The sequence below is a fragment of the Dromiciops gliroides genome, chromosome 5, assembly GCF_019393635.1.
Source record: "Dromiciops gliroides isolate mDroGli1 chromosome 5, mDroGli1.pri, whole genome shotgun sequence".
Classification (NCBI taxonomy): Eukaryota; Metazoa; Chordata; class Mammalia; order Microbiotheria; family Microbiotheriidae; genus Dromiciops; species Dromiciops gliroides.
The window spans coordinates 254,445,239-254,465,241 of record NC_057865.1 but is presented as its reverse complement, the minus strand read 5'-3'; the positions used below and the strand labels follow the sequence as shown (position 1 = coordinate 254,465,241).

The following is a 20,003-nucleotide window of genomic DNA, read 5'->3' as shown; positions in this document are numbered from 1 at the left end:
ATCCTGTTGAATCATTACACTCCATTTAGTAACTTTTAACATGACCTATTTCCTGCCTGGGATTCGAGAATTTAATGACCTTTTTTTGTTGGTGGTGCTGTTGTTTTAAAAAGCTTCTCTGACTCCTTTCACTATTTGTGCTCCTTTACTTTTATCAGCACTTATTTCCATTCCTTTGTCATTGGGCCACCTGTTTTGTCTCCCTCCACTGCCATCATTCCTTTGTTTCTGCTATCAAAACTATGCCATCTGCATATATTAATCTCTTGTTGCATGTGGGAGGAAGAAATGGCTCAAGCCACCCCAAACAAAGACGGGAGAGGAAAAGAAAAAGGTTTCAGCAAATCAAGACAGTGGGAAACTTCAGACCTTAAATACTACATGGCTTCACAATGTTTCTTCAACATGTACAAGTCATCTCTGCATATATCTGTGCTGAATGAAACACATTCCCTTTTCATTGATGTGAACTTTCTATCTGAAGAGGTTAATTCAATAAGAAAGAAGAAAAGGCATAACTTAGAAAAGAGAGAGAGTGTGGAATAATAGAAAGGCAACCTCAGAGCCAGGAAGACTTAAATTATTCAAGTCCTGTCTATTACATGTTAGCTGTGTACCCATGGATGAGTCATTTAATCTCCAAATAAACACAGACACAAAAACTGAAATTCTGAAAGTCAAGGAAGAATTAAACAAAATTGAATATTAAAAAGTGTTTATTTGATAAACAAATATGAGCTGATTTTTCAAAAAAAGATAAATAGAACAGACAAACCATTAGCTAATTTGATTTTTCTAAAAGAGGAAAAAGCAAATTACTTAACTTCTAAGTGCCTCAGTCAACTCTCTATAAGTTATAGGGGAGCTACCAATCTGCATCAATGGAATGAGTTTCTACCCTGAGATAGTTCCCCACGTGAATGAAATGGTTGTTTCGTGCCCCCCCCCCGCCCCGATATTCTCAATCTCTCTCTCTCTCTAGGAAGAAAAGGAAATTTGGGGAGGTAGAAACAGTAAAGTATCCATTCACTCTACTCCCTCCAAACTTTAAAAAAACAATACTCAAATGATATAGCTTAAGGATAAAGACATGTCACCTAAAATTTCCAAATGCCAGTGGCAACAAAATACTTTTGGGTGGCCTGATAGGTACATTTCCACCAAAGCACCCTTCTTCGCTCAGGCTAGACTAAAAAGTTGATTCAGTCCATTCAGTATCCCTCTGTCTCCCCTGCTTAGAAATTGTTCAGGATATGATCATGATCCTATATTTTCCATCATGAATCAAGATCTTTTTTAAGCAGTTTTTCCATCCCTGGGCTACCTACCCAAACAGTGTACTGAGGTTCTTGAGCACCACAGTCCTTTGCCAAAATGTAAGAACAGTTTCCTGGGAAGTAATAGTAGATGCCATCGAATGTTTCAAAATGGTATTGTCCCCAGCTTTTGCAGATTCCATCTCTCTCCTTACCCGTGTTAGGCACTGAAGGAAACAAAGCAAAATAAGGTCATAATGATCAGGATTTTAAAAATTAGTCATAGTTTTGCAGTACTTCAGAAGAGCTCATTCAAATTCCCTTTTTAAAAGGGGCATACTTAATGCTGACCATAAGACTATCCTAATCAATATTAAAAGATCTCCTTTTGTAAGATCTCCAGGCCTGAGTTCAATCTGACTTCAGAGACTTATCAGCTGTGACATGACTCTGAAAAAGTCATTTAGACTCTATTTGCCTCAGTTTCCTCATTTGCAAAAAATAGGTATAATAATAAATCTTACTTCCTAGGGTTGTTTTGAATGTAGAAAGAAAAAAAAATTTATTTATAGTGTTTTATAAACCTTAAAGTAGGTAGCACTGTGGATAAAGTACTGGCCCTGGATTCAGGAAGACCTGAATTCAAATACGACCCCAGACACTTGACACTTACTTACTTACTTGACACTTACTTACGTGGTTCCACAGACCCTGGGCAAGTCACTTAACCTTCATTGCCCCGCCAAAATAAGAAAATTCATTAAACCTTAAAGTAATATGCTAATGCTATATAAATATATATGCATAGTATATGTGTTTACTCACATGTCACACAAGGACATATATTATACACATACATGTATTAAACATGTAGCTATAAATGCACATGTGTGAAATATAAAAACATACATATTTATATAGAACTGTATACATATACATACAAAGATTTTCATGCTGGTAAGGAATAGAAAAGTGGCATCAATGGGGAATGGCTAATACATTCACATGTGAAATACCTGTGTCACAAAAAAAGGATGATCTGAAAAATCCAAAGAAGAATAGGGAGATAGAAGATATAAGAACTGATGGAAAGTGAAGTAAGTAGACCCAGCAGAGACTTTTGGAGGCCCCACCCAGATTGGGAGTCACAAAGACTCAGGTTCAAGTTCAACCTCAGATAGTCAAGAGCAGTGAGAACCTGGGTAAATCACTTAAACTCTTTGTTTCCTTATTTATAAAAATGAAGGGATTGGATTTGAAGTCCTTCAAGGCTGGAAATCTATAATCCTATGATACCCGATGTTACACATAAGAAAAATTACTTCCCAAGATGGTAAAATGACTTTTCCAGAGTCATACAGTGAGTGATAGTAGAGGTAGGGTTCTATTTCAGGTTCTAACACCAAGTGAAGTGCTCTTCAACAAACCCCAAGCAATGAAGGATTGTCAATGCAATAGTAGATTTCTCTGGTACCTAGTCAAATGCAAACAATGAAAACTTCCTAATAACAGGAGTTGTTCCATTCTTGTCTTTGTATTCCCATAGCCTAGTACCTGTGACCTAGTCAGTGCTTAATAAATATATCATGAATTAAGTTGACATGAGAAATATGTATTATTCAAGAAATGTATACAGAATTTTGAAATCTAGAAAATCAAGTTATAAATTCAAATAAAAGAGGGGCAGCTAGGTGGTGCAGTGGATAGAGCACCAGCCCTGGAGTCAGGAGTACCTGAGTTCAAATCCGGCCTCAGACACTTAACACTTACTAGCTGTGTGACCCTGGGCAAGTCACTTAACCCCAAGTGCTTCACCCAAAAAAAAAACAAAACCCCAAATAAAAGAAACACTTTATCTGTACTGCCTCTTCCTCATGTGTATCACCTCATGCTTAGTGTTACTTTTCCTACTACATTTCCCATCTTCTGTCCCTTCCTGGGTACCACCCCTATGCACTTGGGTGGAACTAAGGATAGGAGGTGATCAGATGGTATGGGCAGACCACTGGCCAGAGAATCAGGAGATGTGTATTCATGAGGCTCATCGTGCCATACAACTTCTTACCATTTCTCATAGTTTCTTAGGAATATTCCATTTCATTCATGCAATACAGGGTACATTGAAAATCTTTGCAGGTCTTTGCTACCACCAAAAAATGGTATGATGTTGGTTGACTATGTTGATTGATTCTCCAAGCCCCAGGTCTTCAACTGTCAGAGGAGGGAATTAGACCAGATGACCTTTTTGTCCCTCCTCTTCCTCATCCTGCCCATTCTCCATAACCTTCCCTTTGTAGCAGCAAAAAGATTCCAACACTTTGATTTGGACTAATGGGATAAAAAATAAGTCTCAGAGCTACTAACCGTCCTAAGCATAAGCCGCTCATAAAAATAAAATGATTGAATTGAGTGAATAAGCCTATGATACTGCTGCTTTTAAGCAGATAGGTTGACCTTGTACAAACTTTAGCCTTTTCATTTAGCAACGATATGCTCCTTTCACACTCAGAATCTCACACTCACCCCCACACCCAATTCATTCAAAACAATAACGGATCAGTATGCTATTGGGGTCATGATCATTCACTGGCTTCAAAAAATGTCTTATTTGTAAAAATAGGTAGGCAATTAGTGAAAACCTAGGCTCAATGCCTTGGCTCTGTCTAAAGTAGAAGTGTAGCTTGTGAAAATAGAATGGGGAAATGGGAAGGTAAGTATATCTATTTTCTTTTACATTGGTTTTTAAATTACCTTAAATTACCCAGCTTGAATTGAAGAGTTTCCACTAGATTTACATTATGATTGCCATGTGGTTCTATGGATGAATACTGCTATAGCAAACTACCCCATAAATTTCCCCTCAATTAAGAAATTGGATTCCCCTGCATATCTCTAAAACTTACCAATCTGGCACCTTTCCCCAAGGGCCTGAAATATCTGACAGTCACATGTACCAGCCGCAGAACAGAAAGCCCCGTTTAGGCATTCATGAGAGCAAGAACCTGCAAATCAAAAAATAGTTGACTTTTGGAAGGCATCACTTCACATAAACATAATAGATCAAGGTTTCACTTGGGCTAAACTTAGCCATTGTTAACTCAAACAGAACCCAGCTCCACCATGGGCTCTGACTAAAACAGTTAACCAATAATGTTCCTCAGCTCATTTCACAGTGTGTGCTCCAAGGCAGGGAGAGAGGTTTGCAAAGTTCAGACTAACTCAGGAGCAAAGGTGAACCTCTTCCAAGCAATCGAAAGGTCAAGTTCCCATGTAAGGAATCCAAATCCCAGTTGAGAAGAACCAGAAATATACAAGCTGCAGATGATTCCGTTGACAAAGCTTGGCAGGAATTGTATATATATTCAACTCTTCCTCACAACTTGATGCAGCGTTAAGAAGAAGCCTCAATTGGGGGCAGCTAGGTGGCACGGTGGATAGAGCACCGGCCCTGGATTCAGGAGGACCTGAGTTCAAATCCGGCCTCAAACACTTGACACTTACTAGCTGTGTGACTCTGGGCAAGTCACTTAACCCCAATTGCCTCACTAAAAAAAAAAAAAAAGAAGAAGAAGAAGCCTCAAGTAGAGATCACATAGATAAATTACAATATCCCATTTAGAAGTTTTTTCCCCCTTTCTGCCTTCCCTGACCTGCCCCCAAATACCCTTGATCACCATTTTCTGAAAAATATGCTTCAGGAAAATGAGAGCCATTGGGAACTGAAAATTTCATGGCCATTTATCATTGAGGTATGAAAATTGAAAACTGTAATGTTGTTGCTTTGTTTGATTTCACAATCTAAATATTTCATTTAAAGTTTGTATATTATTCTTTACAGGCAGTTAAAAAATGAAGCACTCTTTCATGCTTACACTTTAAAGTCAAAGACCAAAGTTATTATCAGCCTATGCAGATTTTTTTTTCTTTTATGTCAAGAAAAGTAACATGGCCCTAGGGGACTGAACTAAGCTACAGGAAGCCAGAGACAGGGATTCTAATCCTAATGTTGCCTCTACTTGCTGGGTGATCTCAAAATTAAAAAAAAAAAAAAAAGTAAATGAGTCACAGTTAAAAGCCATCTTCTGTATCTGCTGAGAACAGGACAAGCTCAGATTACAGCTGAAGTTTAAGTTTCCCATCAGGGAGTGCTGTATAAGAATGGAGCGCCACGGGAACTTATCACCAACGTGGCTTGTTCAGTCTTCAATGGAGATTTTTTTTTTTTAGTGGGGCAATGAGGGTTAAATGACTTGCCCAGGGTCACACAGCTAGTAAGTGTCAAGTGTCTGAGGCCGTATTTGAACTCAAGTACTCCTGAATCCAGGGCCAGTGCTTTATCCACTGTGCCACCTACCTGCTCCTTTCAATGGAGATTTTAAAGGCAAGGGTGGATAACTATCTTCCTGGCCTGGTTTAAGCACAAGCCTTTCTACAGGCAGGGGGAAAGACTTGATGACCTCGGGAATTCATTCCCCCACCCTCCTTATAGTCCTATAATGTTTCTGTTTTTATAATGAGCCACATGGTCTAAACAACAAGTATCGAACTCAAATCAAAACGGGAGCCACCAACCCATACATAAGGATTCCTGAGGGCTGCATATTGACTTCATTTTAAAATGTAATGATATCGGGGCAGCTAGGTGGTACAGTGGGTAAAGCACCAGCCCTGGATTCAGAAGGACTTGAATTCAAATATTACCTTATACACTTGACACTTACTAGCTGTGTGACCCAGGGCAAGTCACTTAACCATCATTGTCCCACAAAAAAATAAATAAATAAACAATTTTTTAAAAATGTAATGTTATCTATGTTTACTGTATTTTTATTTGTTTCATTAAATATTTCCAAATTGCTTTTGGGGGGGTTGTTTGTTTTTATTTTGGGGTTTGGGTTTTTGGGGTTTTTTTTGGTGAGGGAGTGAAGGTTAAGTGACTTGCCCACGGTCACACAGCTATCAAGTGTCAAGTGTCTGAGACCAGATTTGAACTCAAGTTCTCCTGAATCCAGGGCCGGTGCTTTATCCACTGTACCACCTATCTGCCCCCAAATTATGTTTTAATCAAATTTCCCAGTGTAGTTTCACAGTTACATTTAATCTAATTCAGGTTGTACTCAGGGGTATTTGCAGTCCCATGCCACTCATAGGCCACCCACATGGTCTAAACACATTTTAATTGAGGAAAAAGTAATTGATATGACCATGCTCATGAATAATGATAAGTGATCAGGCTCTTCTTGAAGAGTGGATAGAGAGCCAGCCTCAAATACCAGAAGACCTGGATTCAAGTCCTGAATATAACCCATAATGGCTGTGTGACCCTGAACAAGACCCTTTGTTTGCGTCTTAGTGCTCTATGCCAGGGCTTCTTAAACGTTTTCCACTGGGGGCAGCTAGGTGGCGCAGTGGATAGAGCACCAGCCCTGGAGTCAGGAGTACCTGAGTTCAAATCCGGCCTCAGACACTTAACACTTACTAGCTGTGTGACCCTGGGCAAGTCACTTAACCCCAATTGCCTCACCAAAAAAACCCAAAAAACAAAAAACGTTTTCCACTGGCAATCCCATCTTGCTGGAGAAATTTTTATGCAACACTGGGTATTTAGGTATATAATATAGGTATACATAACCTTTTATTGTTGCCAAATTTTTCACAACCCCAACATTCAGTTACGCAACCCCATATGGGGTCACGGCCCATGGTTTAAGTAGATTTGTTCTAGGCAACTATCTAAGAATAAATTAGCAGAGAAGCTGCCAACCTGCTTTGGGAAAGGGAATTCTTCTGCTGGGAGCTCCCCAAGATTCAGTCTCTATCCCATGTTCTTAAATTCCTATGTGCTTTCTCTTTTAGAGACACCTATACACTTATAAATAAATCATTTTTTAAAATGAATACCTTTTCAAATGGGCAAATGCTTTGGAATACAAAGGAAAATAAAAGTCTGCACAAAGGATCCCATGAAATCAATGAAACATAAGCCTCTCCCCTTAAAAATGACAGAACTTGTCCAACTGTGTTATTTTTGCCAAATAACAAACACGAAGGCTAAAGAGTAAGGGGCATTCGAAGCTGAAGGATGAGAATATCCCTTCTCACCTATTACACAAATGAAATTTCAGGCACCTCTATAAAGGTGGAATATCTGGATTCTGGCCTTTAGCAGTAGGGGGTTCAGGGGGCGGCTAGGTGGCTCAGTGGATAAAGCACCTGGATTCAGGAGGACCTGAGTTCAAATCTGGCCTCAGACACTTGACACTTACTAGCTGTGTGACCCTGGGCAAGTCACTTAACGCCCATTGCCCTGCCCAAAAAAAAAAAAAAAAAGAAGTAGGGGGTTCATAGAAAAAAATGCAAGGTAGCTACACTTAACTTCAGAAAGAGGAGGTTCCTGCCAACTATCCAATGGGAAAGGGTATTTAAATGGCTACCCCTCTTTCCATTCACAATGTCCATCCTGACTCGATCAACCATATGTAAAATGGGAAGAGTAAAGAAGCCAAGTATTTCATTGTATTTGTCTATCAAGGAGGGCATATTGGGAAGAAGAAATACATATAAAACACTTACCTACTGATTGGCTCCTTCCTCGAATAGAGGCTTCATAAAGGTAATTCCTTGAATCTGACTCTTCGAACTTTGAAATAAAGAAAACAGTCAAATAATTGTCCCTTCCACTTTTATCACACCTTTCTTCTGAAAAGATAAAAAATAGTTCCTCTTCTGTTATCTAATTTTGTTCATTTGTAACAGATTATATAATTATCTAATTATGTTCAATTTCATAAATAAAGGTGATGGTATTAAATGATTAAAGAATTCTGGATTTGGAATCAGAGATCCTGGGTCAGATGGGTACCACTTGTGTGCCCATGAGCAAATCATTTCACTATTCTGGGCCTCAGGTTCTTCATCTGTCAGATGAGAGCTGGCACATTATGAACATTATTGATAAAATTAGCATTATTATATGCTCACAACTATATATTTTCTGGGCACCCATTGTGTACAAAGCCAAAGATTCTATGAGAATCAGTGTGGCATAGTAAGGGGTGGCATGGTAGAATATAAAGTAAAAAAGAGCTAGTGGTGCAGTGGTTACAGTACTGGGTCTGGAAGCAGAAGGTATGAAGACCTGAGTTCAAATTCAGCCTCAGACATTTATTAGCTGTGTGACTCTGGGCAAATCATTTAACCTCTGTTTACCTCAGTTTTCTCCATTATAAAATGAATATAATTATAGCACCTACCTTTCTAGATTACTGAGAGGCTCAAATAAGATATTATTTGTAAAAATACATTTAGCAGAAGGGCAGTTAGGTGGTGTAGTGAATAGAGCACCAGCCCTGGAGTCAGGGGGGACCTGAGTTCAAATCTGACCCCAGACATTTAATACTTACTAGCTGTGTGACCCTGGTCAAGTCACTTAACCCCAATTGCCTCACAAACAAACAAACAAACACTTAGCAGAGTTCCAGGCACATAGGTGCTATTTAAGTGTTTATTCCCCACCTCTTCCTCCAACAAAACATATTGTACTTATAGTCAGGAGATACCTGAGTTTGAATTATAACCCAAACTCTTACTACCTAGGTGACCACAGACCCATGGTTCATCTCTTCATTTTCCTCTTTTTAATTTCATCTCTAAATACCTTGATGATTATCTGTCTTCACTGGGTCCCTCACCAAGATTTCTGTAAAATCATTTTGTCTTCCACTGCTTCTCACTGAGTTTTAAGGTGATGACGTTCACAATCTTCCACCATGATTTTTTTTTTTTTTTGCAGGGCAATGAGGGTTAAGTGACTTGCCCAGAGTCACACAGCTAGTAAGTGTCAAGTGTCTGAGGCCGGATTTAAACTCAGGTCCTCCTGAATCCAGGGCCGGTTTTTTATTCACTGCAACACCTAGCTGCCCCCCACCATGATACTTTGAGAATGAATGAGTGCATTGAAAAAGCATTTGTTAAGTGCTTATTATCAAGTGCCAACAAGTTAGCATTCTGGACTAGCATTGATTGCCTTTGGCTTCCATATCTCTCTGCTTGGCAAGGAGATCCAGTGTTTATTGGGTGAGGTAGTTTTCTTGGTTCTTTCGGTCTTCTCCTTGCCGCAATCAATTTAAATGCCCCATAGACAGAGGCAGGCTAATAATTCTTTTAATCCAACACCATCATATTGAGCCCATGTTTGCTGAACAGTGTGGTTCTGTAGAAAGAGTGATTGCTTTGAAAACAGAGGATGTGGGTCCATGACATGTATCTGTATCAAATCACCTAACTCTCTAGGTCTCTGTTCCTCATTTGTTAAATAAGGTCCCTTCAAGTTCTAAATCTAAATGATCTCAGGTTCTGAAAAACAAAAGCTAAATAAGCAAAATGCCTCTGGTCTAAGATGAAATCTAATCTCTAGACTTACTTCCTCCTGCTAGAAGGATCAGTCTTAGTGCCCTAGATCTTTCTTATAAAGTCCACTTTCAAAAAATAAATAATTTTAAAAATTTTTTTAAAGAAAAAAGGTAGAAAAGAAAGGAAAGGAAAGGAAAGGAAAGGAAAGGAAAGGAAAGGAAAGGAAAGGAAAGGAAAGGAAAGGAAAGGAAAGGAAAGGAAAGGAAAGGAAAGGAAAGGAAAGGAAAGGAAAGGAAAGGAAAGGAAAGGAAAGGAAAGGAAAGGAAAGGAAAGGAAAGGAAAGGAAAGAAAAAAGTTCACTTTCATGTGAGTCACATCCCAACTGTCAAACTCCACATCATTCAGGGCTGCTGAATGATAAAGGGCACTCTTGGCCTCGAGTTAGTGGCAGAAATCTATTAGGTGAAGAAGGGGAGGGAGGACCTTACAGTTAGGTGTCACAGGGGTGAGACTGGCAGACCTGGGGCCAGAAAGACATGAGTTCAAGTCTGACATCAGACAGTTACTGAATGGACAACTGGTCTTGGAGTCATGAAGACATGAGTTAAAATCCTGCTTCAGATTCAGATACAAATGGCTGTGTAACCCTGGGTAAGTCACTTAACTTTTTCCAACCCATTTCCTCACCTATAAAACAGGGATAATAATACCACCTACCTCCCAGGGTTGTTTGTGAAGATCAAATGCTATATGTAAAGTGCTTTAAAAACTTTAAGGTGCTATATAAATACTATTTTATTCTGACCCCAAAGTTCTCTTTTCACTGTACCAAATAGGCTTTCATTTAAAAAAAATAACCCCCCTGGACAAGTGCAGCCCCCATCCTGAGAAACCACTATTGCTCATAACTATCCCATTCTCAAGAAAGCATGTCTACTCTTTCATTGTCCATTGTTCCCTTAATTACCAGACTATTTCTGAATCTTTCTTTCCATCAGTATCTAACTATCAGAGCTCTGTTTTCCAAGAGCGTGTGAATTAATCAGCAGGGAGGCTGGGCAGATAAGTCCTGTAAGCCATTTTGTTCCAAATCACTGAGAACTGAATATGAGTTTGAGAATTTCAGCAAAGAATACACACACATACACACACACACACACACACACACACACACACACACAGCTTTGCCTCTTCCTCCTTTCTCCTGTCTTGTTGTGAGTCACAAAGACCTCATTGTTGGAATGACAGTAGAGTTCCATCTGGGAGGGGATTATTTCTCAGCCTCTTTCTGGGTTGGAAGCATGACCCACCTACCTACCTGGGCTGCAAGGGGAGTTCTTTTCTGTCGAATTGCATTAAATCGGTTTCTGGAAGAAAACAGAAAAGATCATGTGTAATCACAGGTCCCTAAGCAACCTGAACAAGCCTTTCCCAAGAGAGAGCTGCTGTTTTTCCTCCTGATTTCCATCATTTTATCAAAGAGGTCTTTCTTGGGTTAACATTTAAAAGGTCGATTGGGGGGGGGGAGGATTGGAGGAGCTGGCTTGGGGGGTTGGGGCCGTGTCATCTTACAAAATCCGAGATCGTCCACAAACCACTCTAGCTTCTGATATAAACTCCCTGTTAAGGAAGAACCTTGTGTTTGAGGATAAAGGAATTTTAAAAATCAGGATAATGTGATGCTGAGACAATCCTGTCCCCATGACTTTAGGGAACTCTGGGATGATAAAATATATTCTGAAAGAACATATTTACTTGTTCCCCCAAATGGAACTTAATTCTTTAGTTTTAGCCTCATAACCTTAATACTAGAATTAATGTAAGTAGAGAGGGAAAATTTTGGAATTGATTATATTTGTCTGTAATTGTGAATAAAAATACAACTTTTCATTAAGAAACTCAATTTGGTCAAGAAATCACATTTTGTGTTTCCCGTTAGAATGATGTTAAGGGTATTTTATTCATTGAACCATTCTTTAAAAAATGTTAAATAATGTGGTTTGTTTGGGGTGTGGGATAATGTATATTTGTGGTCTGTTGCACATTACAAATGAATAATTACATAAGAGAAACATTCGATGAAAAATATTTATCAGGTACCTATTATGCACTTCATGCTGGAAGCTTTATAAAAGATGACGCTCAAGAGATATATGACTGGACCAGTCACATAGCAAATGGAGGGATAACTGTTAGGATAGTGTGATCCAAAGGTATCCATTTGATGCTGTCATCTAGAATGTGGCTCTCTGCAGGTTGAGTGCACTCTCTCTAAAGGAATTATTGGAGTACACAGCCAAGGATCACACCCAAAGGTGGGGAGGCATGGATGGATTTCTGTATACATGACTGGAGGGAGTGCATCTATACACATCTATACACATCCATACATGTACTTTAGTAATGATAAGCACATAATGCCAATGTATCCATCAATGGTGAGGCAGAAGGTACATAATCACTGAAAGTAGCCTAAGCAAAAGATCCCTAAAAGGAAATGCCACTGCTGGGCATATACTTCAAGAAAGTCAAAAGCTAGAGTCAATATACCCAGTGATTCACAGTAGCACTCTTTTAGGAAGCAAGAAAAATGAAAACAAAGTAGGTACCAATTGAGTGGGAAATGGCTAAAAAACACCCCACAATTGTGGCCTATAAATGTAATGGAATATTATGGTGCAATAAGAAATGACAAGTATGAGAACTTATAAGGGAAAAAAGGAAGTACAAACTGTTATAGGCTAGAATAATCAAAAGAACTGAACAATATTTGCAGTGACTACAACAAAGTAAAAGGTCGATAAAAGGAAATCAAACTGAATAATTGAAAACCAGGGAAGGTTCTAGATAATAAATAATGAAACATACCTTCCTTTTTATGGCATGAAGGGGGGAGAGGGGGTGGGTGGAGGTGGAAGACCAGGTGGGACAGTGACTACTATGACAGAATATTGCATAAATGGTAAAATTTGGTCACTGCAATACATGTTTAGTTTCATTATTTTCTATGTCCCAAAAGTAGGAGGAAGACCCTTTTTCTTCTAGAAATGATTATGATATGTAAAAAACATACTCATAAAATATACTTTATTGAGTGAATGATATTATAAGATGCTACCTTCCTAATGTCTTTAGCTATTTGGACTTACCAGGAATGTCTCTTTAGAAATTATAATAAAGAGAAACATAAGGCACTGGCTCTGGAGTCTAGGGACCTTGGTCCAAACCCTACCTCTGCTACTTATCATGTGACAGTGGGCAAGTCATTTAATTTTCTTGGGCTTCAATTTCTTTAGCTGCAAAGTGAAAATTTTTAACTAAACAACCTCTGAGAGCCCTTTCAGTTCTAAATCTAGGCTGTTATGACCCTGTGATGCTTGGTTTCACAAATAAGCAAAGTAATAGCTATTGATTTTTAAAACATGGGAATGTTTCCAAGAAGTATTTTATGTAAAAATTCCTTTAGTTGAATAACATGATTAATTCCGTCCAAAATTAAATGTGCAAACTTAGCTTTGCCCAATCTAATCTGTTTGACCCTTTAAGCTTGCATAAAGGAATAATAATACTCACTTTGATGCTCTTGTCAAGATAGATGATGCAAAGAAAGATCCTCCTAAAGGAAAAAAAAATTGTGCAAAAAAATAAATGCAAAGGAGAGAGAGAGGAAAGGGGGCAGGGGGCGGGGGGGGGAGAAAGACAGAGATTTTTTTCTTTGTTTCCTTCTTTCCTTTTTTAGACTCCTTAATAGGATATCACTTGAACTATCTTCCACAACTGTGATTGCCTTCGGTTCTTCATTAAAGAAGGATAAATAAAGTGGGGATATTTTTACATCACTTTTTAACCGGAGGATTTTTTAACAAAGTTTTCCCTACTAGGTGAGGCTAAAATGAAAGGAATTTATGTATCACATAACAGATAAAGCTTAGAAGGCCATGAAAGTCCTTTCTAATTATAAAGCTCTATAAGAATCTGTAGCATCTCAAGTTACTTCTAAAGCTAGATACCGATGTGCTCTGTAGACTTTAAAGATGGAAGCGGACACATCTGTAAGGTAGAAGATCCAAGGCAGTGTTTTACAATGCAAAGGGAAAGGAATTTATACTCAGAGGATCTGGGTTCAAATTCCAGTTCTCCAACTTATTTCCTGTATGACCTTGAGTAAGTCACCGTTTCTAGCCCTTGATTTCCTCAACTGTGAAATGAGAGAGGTGGAACACAATGGTCTCTAATGCTCTTTCTGGATCTAAATCTTCAAACGTAAATGATCATCTGCAGCCCAATGATTCTTCCCCTCTGCTATATCTGTCCAAGGCAAATATACATCAGTTTCTAAGAAGAGGGAAAAAAACTAACACTGAACATGAATGTGGTTTTCCTTTACCATTATTTTAGGAAATAAAATTTAAGAAATAAAACAATATTGAGCATTGACCAACATAATTTCAAGAACCATCTTCTTTAAAACATCCCATAAAAACCAGAAGGGTGGTGCTAGAAGAGACAAATTTCTGATTAATTACAAAAACAAAAATAATACAATAAACTAAGGTAATAGTTACCAGAAATCCTTACCTTGCAAGGAAAACAGCAGGGCGTGAATGATGAAAATACACCAAGGTATCATCAAATTGAGTTTTTCCACAATGTTCATTTCAGTTCAGCCTCTCACCCGGAGATATATCCAAATGATTGGCCTAGGTTATGAGAGCATCTTAGAGGTCTCTGTCTTTGTGGCGTATTTAAATACTTATAAACATGGATATGAAACAATAACGTAAACAAGAAAAAAAAAAAAGAAAGAAAAAGGACTGCCAGGGCCCCTAACTCCACACAACTTCAGTACCTTTTGAAATCTTGCCTGGAACTTCTCTGGCTGAATGAGTGGTTCTCATTAGTGATGCATGGTGACTCCTTACCTAAGCCCGTATTAGTTACACACACACACACACACACACACACACACACACACACACACACACACACACACCTGAAAATCTTGCTCTTTTTTTTTTTTTTTGAATGAACAAAAAAAACTGTTGTTTTCTTATGATGCTATAAGAGACATCTTATAAAATTTTAGTCCATTCCTGTGGGTTTCAAGAACTGAATGAATGAAACTCACTGTAGCGTTAGAAAGAAGCTAACAAGGAATTAATTTAAAATGAAACCATTTCCATCTCTGGAGCCAACATGTGGTCAAAGTGTAGGAGTACTTTAGCCTGCTTCTGTAGGTGTTTCTTTCCTACCTCTCTCAGTAAAACATGAAGGCATTAAAAGAGACTGATGTCAATCATTTTTACTTCAATACTCTGAGGATCTATGATTTTGTCCCATAGGTTGACTCCTTCATGGACGTAGATTGGAACCCCTTTATGACTGTAATAGAAATCCTTTACCTTGGAGAAAAATTAAGCAAATACCCTTCATCCAGACCTCTCTACTCTGTACTCCACTTTCCCATTATCCAAAATGAGCAGCTAAATAGCCCACAACAATAACTTTTTATCGGTCAGTTGTCTCTGGGAAGCTCTTAAAATTTCATGTATCCTTGAAAGATATCCGTATGGTATTTCACAGTGGGATTCCTAGAGACAAGGAAGATAGCTCCAAGGAATATTAAGCACAATAAGGTGAAATATACATATTTCCTCTTACCAAATTGCTCTTCCTGAATTATTAATAATTGTATTATATCGATAGGGGTGAAGCAAACAAGGAATTAATCTACCTTCACACAAGCTTTGCACCCTGACATAATATACCCTGATATAAGATACCGAACTGCCATTCTCTCTTGTAAAACACCAGACTCTGTCTCCTACTTTTCAATAGTTGCCCATTTTTTTCAGTTAAACATTCATTTGTCACCTAAATATTTTTCATAAGGCTCCTTCATGATTTATGTGAAATTTCCTACCCTCCTCCATATATCCCAGAGCCAAACTTACCTTAATAATATTCAAGTTTGTTCTTTTCTTATGTCTATCTACACATGTCACCAAATATAAATGGAAATAATTACTGAACAAAAAAAAGGTTTTAAAGTATATCTCATTGATAGGAAAGTGGTTAACCAAACTATGATATATTAATACAATTAAATATTGCTATGTCATAGGTCATAATTAATATGAAGAATTCAGAGAATCATGAGAAGACCTATCAGAGTGACCAAATCAGAGTGAAGTATGTAGAATTATGAAACCAATATATATAATGACTACAATGATGTAAACATAGAATTCCCACCCACCTTTGCAGAAGTAGAGAAATATAGGTATAAAAAATTGAAGTATATTATCAATTTTGATAGTTTTGTTTAATCTGCTGGATTAGATTAGACTATACTTATATATCATTAGTTTTGCTGAACTTCCTTTTTTCTCTTTTTTATTCCTTGTTTCAGTGGATGGTTCTCTGAGTACAAGAGATAGCCAGAATGAGGGTCATATAAAAGCAAAATATATAAATATTTCAAAATTAAGAAGTAAAGAGAAAATAAAGGGTTTATTTTTAATTATTCTTTTCCCTTGCCCTTCTGTAATTGCCCATCTGCAAGTCCAGGGAAGAAGAGAATGATAATTATAATAGCAATTGTATAGTACTTTAAGGTTTGCAAAGGGCTTTGTATATTTTGTCCCCTTTAGTCCTCACAACAACCCTGCAAAGTAAATTATTATTATCCTCATTTTACAGAAAAGGAAACGGAGGCAGAGAGAGGGTATGTCCTTCCTATTATCAAATAGCTAGAAGATATGACCATAATAATGACTAAGCATCTTGCCTAGGTCACAGTGCCATCTTCTAGTTCTGCCAATCTACATATTAAGACAATACGTGAACAATTAGGAGTCTCCGGATTCCACTCTAAGAAAAACTCTTTTGTGGTTTTTTGTTTTTATAATGTGTCACTGAAAGAGTGCTTTTTTAATTCTAGTTTCAGTAAGAGACACTAGACAAGGCTTCCTGGAAAACCAGTTAAAGTTTTTGCTTCTATAAAAAGGCATTGAACATTTGGAGGCAGCACACTTCGGAAGTTCTCCTAACATCAGGTCAGACAGTAAAGTTTAATAATAAAGTCTCCAAAGTAAAACCATATGAAAAGTGAAAGCCTTTCCATGAAAACTTCATGAGAATTTTATTTCCTGTATAAACTGACATTTTACATTCTTTTCAAAAAAATTATAAACTTCAATGTTACCTCAAATTTCATTTCCCACCATCTTTATACATTTAATGCACAGCAAAAAGCACACTCACTTTTCCTGTCTAGAGTAAGAGAATTTAAAATTCTCAAATTGCTTTACCTGACATTTTGACTTTGGTCTTAGTTTTGCCACTGACGCTTCTTATATAGTATGCAGAGGTATAAAATAATCATGATTTTAACTCTGCTTTCCAAAGCTGGTCCCAACAATGCAGTATTGTGAATCTAGCCCTGGATTTCGGGGGGGGGGAGAACTTGATTTCAAATCCCAAACTCTGCAATATCTTATCTTTGTGAATTTTGAAAAGTTGTTTTACTTTTCTGTGACTCAGTTTCTACATCTATAGATGAGAATCTAGACCAGGTAATTTCTATATAAACTTACTTTCATACCTCTTTTTACCCCCAATGGAATGTTATTTATTTGAGACTAGGGACTATTTCATTCTTGTCTTTGTCAAGACAATCATATCTTCAATAATATCCATCACCTAGCACAGGAGCTAGGAAGCACTTAATAAATGCTTGTTGATTAAATGATTATAACTCTAAATCCCACATAGCCCATTACATTTAGGAAAGGGAATGATGAGAAAAATACGGTCTCAAATTAAGAAGCCCTTTATGGAAAAGGGTTAATTTTCCATTCTCTTTTACATCACTCTGCCAAGTTAATTGTCACTTAGACTAGTTTGGAATTGAGGTAAATAGAGGAATGTCTGATAAGAAAGGACAGGATTTGTAATCCCTAATTAAATCAAAGTCTTTGATGGAACTGGCCAAGGCCAAGAAAATTCTCTACCTCTTCCCCATACCCCATCTCCCATCCCCATCCATCCCAGAAGGGCAATAAGGCAATCAAGGCCTATAAACTTTAGTCTTTTACCTATACCACAACTCTGTGGAGCCTAGGAATACCATTCACTTCTAACAGCAATAAAGAAAACCAAAGAGAAATAGAAGTAAGCTCCTCCATCCAGTCCAGAATTTAACAAAAAAAAAAAAAATAGCCAAGAACTACTAAAGGTTTGGAGAAAGGTCACATCAGGGAAGCCACTATGCCACTACAAACCCCAGTGAGCAAGACTAAAGTTCCAAGAAAGATTTCACTAAAAGAAAATATGAGTAAACATATAAATGAGCTGGATACACAACGAAAATATTATAGATTAAGAAAAGTCCAAGCTAAATATAAACAGAATAACTAAATCATAAATAAAATTCAGAGTCTCAAAGCCTCAGAGCTTTCTCAGAGGGGAAAACATGATTTGATAAGTACTACAAAAGTGCTTGGAAGTAATGAAGCAAGTGATTTTTTAAATTATATTTAAAATAAGACTTCTACAGGAATAAAATGGAAGAATACTTAATAACTATAATAGAAGAACAGAAGGTAGAAAATGCTATTCAAATAATAGATTCTCTAAAATATACGATGAAGGAATAAGAATTCAATAAATCTATTAGAAAATAAGAAATATTATTATGTCAAAAAATTAAAAACATAAAGCATCCACTATCATAAAAACTGACCTAGAAACCAAGTGGTAGAGTCTGGTATAAAAATACATTAAGTCAGGGCAGCTAGGTGGTGCAGTGGCTAGAGCTCTGGCCCTAGAATCAGGAGGACCTGAGTTCAAACCTGGTCAGACACTTGATACTTACTAGCTCTGTGACCCTGGGCTAGTCACTTAACCCCAATTGCCTTATCAAAAAAAATGCATTGTCAATGAGGAAAAAGTTGGGGATAGGGAAAGGGGAAGGAGGAGATTAAGAAAGATTGTAATACTAGGGAAGAAATAGTCATAAGCAAAGAAAAAAGCATCAAATTTAGAAGGTAAATCATAAAGGAGAGAATTTAAAAAAAGAAAGTGAAAGAACCAATTATCAGAATCTGGGTTTAGTAAAGAAAGAGTAGAGTAGTAGAAACAACAGATCATTTCAATTAGAGACTGCTAGTGTTGATCAGAGTATGTCTGCTTCTCAACCTTCTTTGAAAAAAGAGAGCTGAAAATAGAGGGGAATGTATCAGAGGACATGATTAAGGGAAATTCACAATTAACAAGCATAATCACAAACATGAATGGAATAAACTAACCTAAAAGATGGAAGAGGGTAGCAGACTAGATTAGAAAACAATATCTACTAATGTTATCTATATGAAACATACTTGAAACCTAAAGATTCACACAGAGTAAAAATGAAAGATTAAAGTTAGGCAATTGCTTCAGGCAAATTTTAAAGATCAGAAACAATCATGATCATGGATAAAGCAACAATAAAATAGACATGGTTAAAAGAGTAAATGGCAAACTATATTCTTCTTGATGGCAGCATAGATAATAAAATAATAAAATTTACATATATGCATATAAGTTTATATATATAATGGAAAAAATCTAAATATATAAAGGAGAAGTTAATCAAATTATGGGGACAAATGGATGGATAGAAATGGACATGAATGTTCTCTCTTCAGAATTAGACAAATGTAGTGAAAAGATAATAAAGATATTAAAGACCTGAATAGAATTTTAGAAAAAAACTGATGAGTGATAGACAGAGAGATAAATAGAGCCTTTATTAAGCACTTGCTGTGTGCCAGGAATTGTGCTAAGCTTTAGGAATGCAAATATAAACAAACAATCAAGTAAGCCCCTGTCACCAAGAACCTCTTTTGGGGAAAGACATTATACAAAGGGGAGATGGAAAAGGGGGAGGAAAGGTGGAAGCATGTGGAGATGGTCAGGAAGTATCATGGAGGTATGGTTCCAGGAATGATAATATGAAAATTCACCTATCAGATGATAGATCAATTACTCAATGGAAGAATAAAAGAAAAGCATACTTTTAAGTTGTATATTATGCTGTTATAAAAATAAACCATGTGCTATGGTAAACTTCATAAACCAATGAAGAAATTACTGATCATGACACAATAAAAATTATAACTAATACAGAACATTTGAAGAAATAATCCAAGGATCAAATAAGACCAAGTAATTTATTAATGAATATGTGGGTCAAAGAAAAATAGATAATATCATCAAATAAAATAAGAACAATGAGCCAACATATCCTAAGTTTTGAGAGACAATCCTTAGGGAACTTATCACTAAACAATTTAGCCACCACCAATAACAAAAAAAAATGGCAAATTGGGCATACAACTAAAAAAAAAA

At 37.1% G+C, this 20,003-nt stretch overlaps 1 protein-coding gene across 1 annotated transcript in view; it reads right to left on the bottom strand.

Moving 5' to 3' along the window:
- OTOGL (otogelin like) overlaps positions 1 to 14,265 on the bottom strand; it is a 201,962-nt gene extending 187,697 nt beyond the window's left edge. Inside the window, 6 exon segments of the mRNA XM_043968164.1 lie at positions 1,329 to 1,483; positions 4,160 to 4,258; positions 7,830 to 7,896; positions 10,927 to 10,975; positions 13,182 to 13,224; positions 14,187 to 14,265. Of these exon segments, the coding sequence (XP_043824099.1) occupies positions 1,329 to 1,483; positions 4,160 to 4,258; positions 7,830 to 7,896; positions 10,927 to 10,975; positions 13,182 to 13,224; positions 14,187 to 14,265 (492 nt within the window).
- Between the last annotated feature and the right edge of the window lie 5,738 nt (positions 14,266 to 20,003).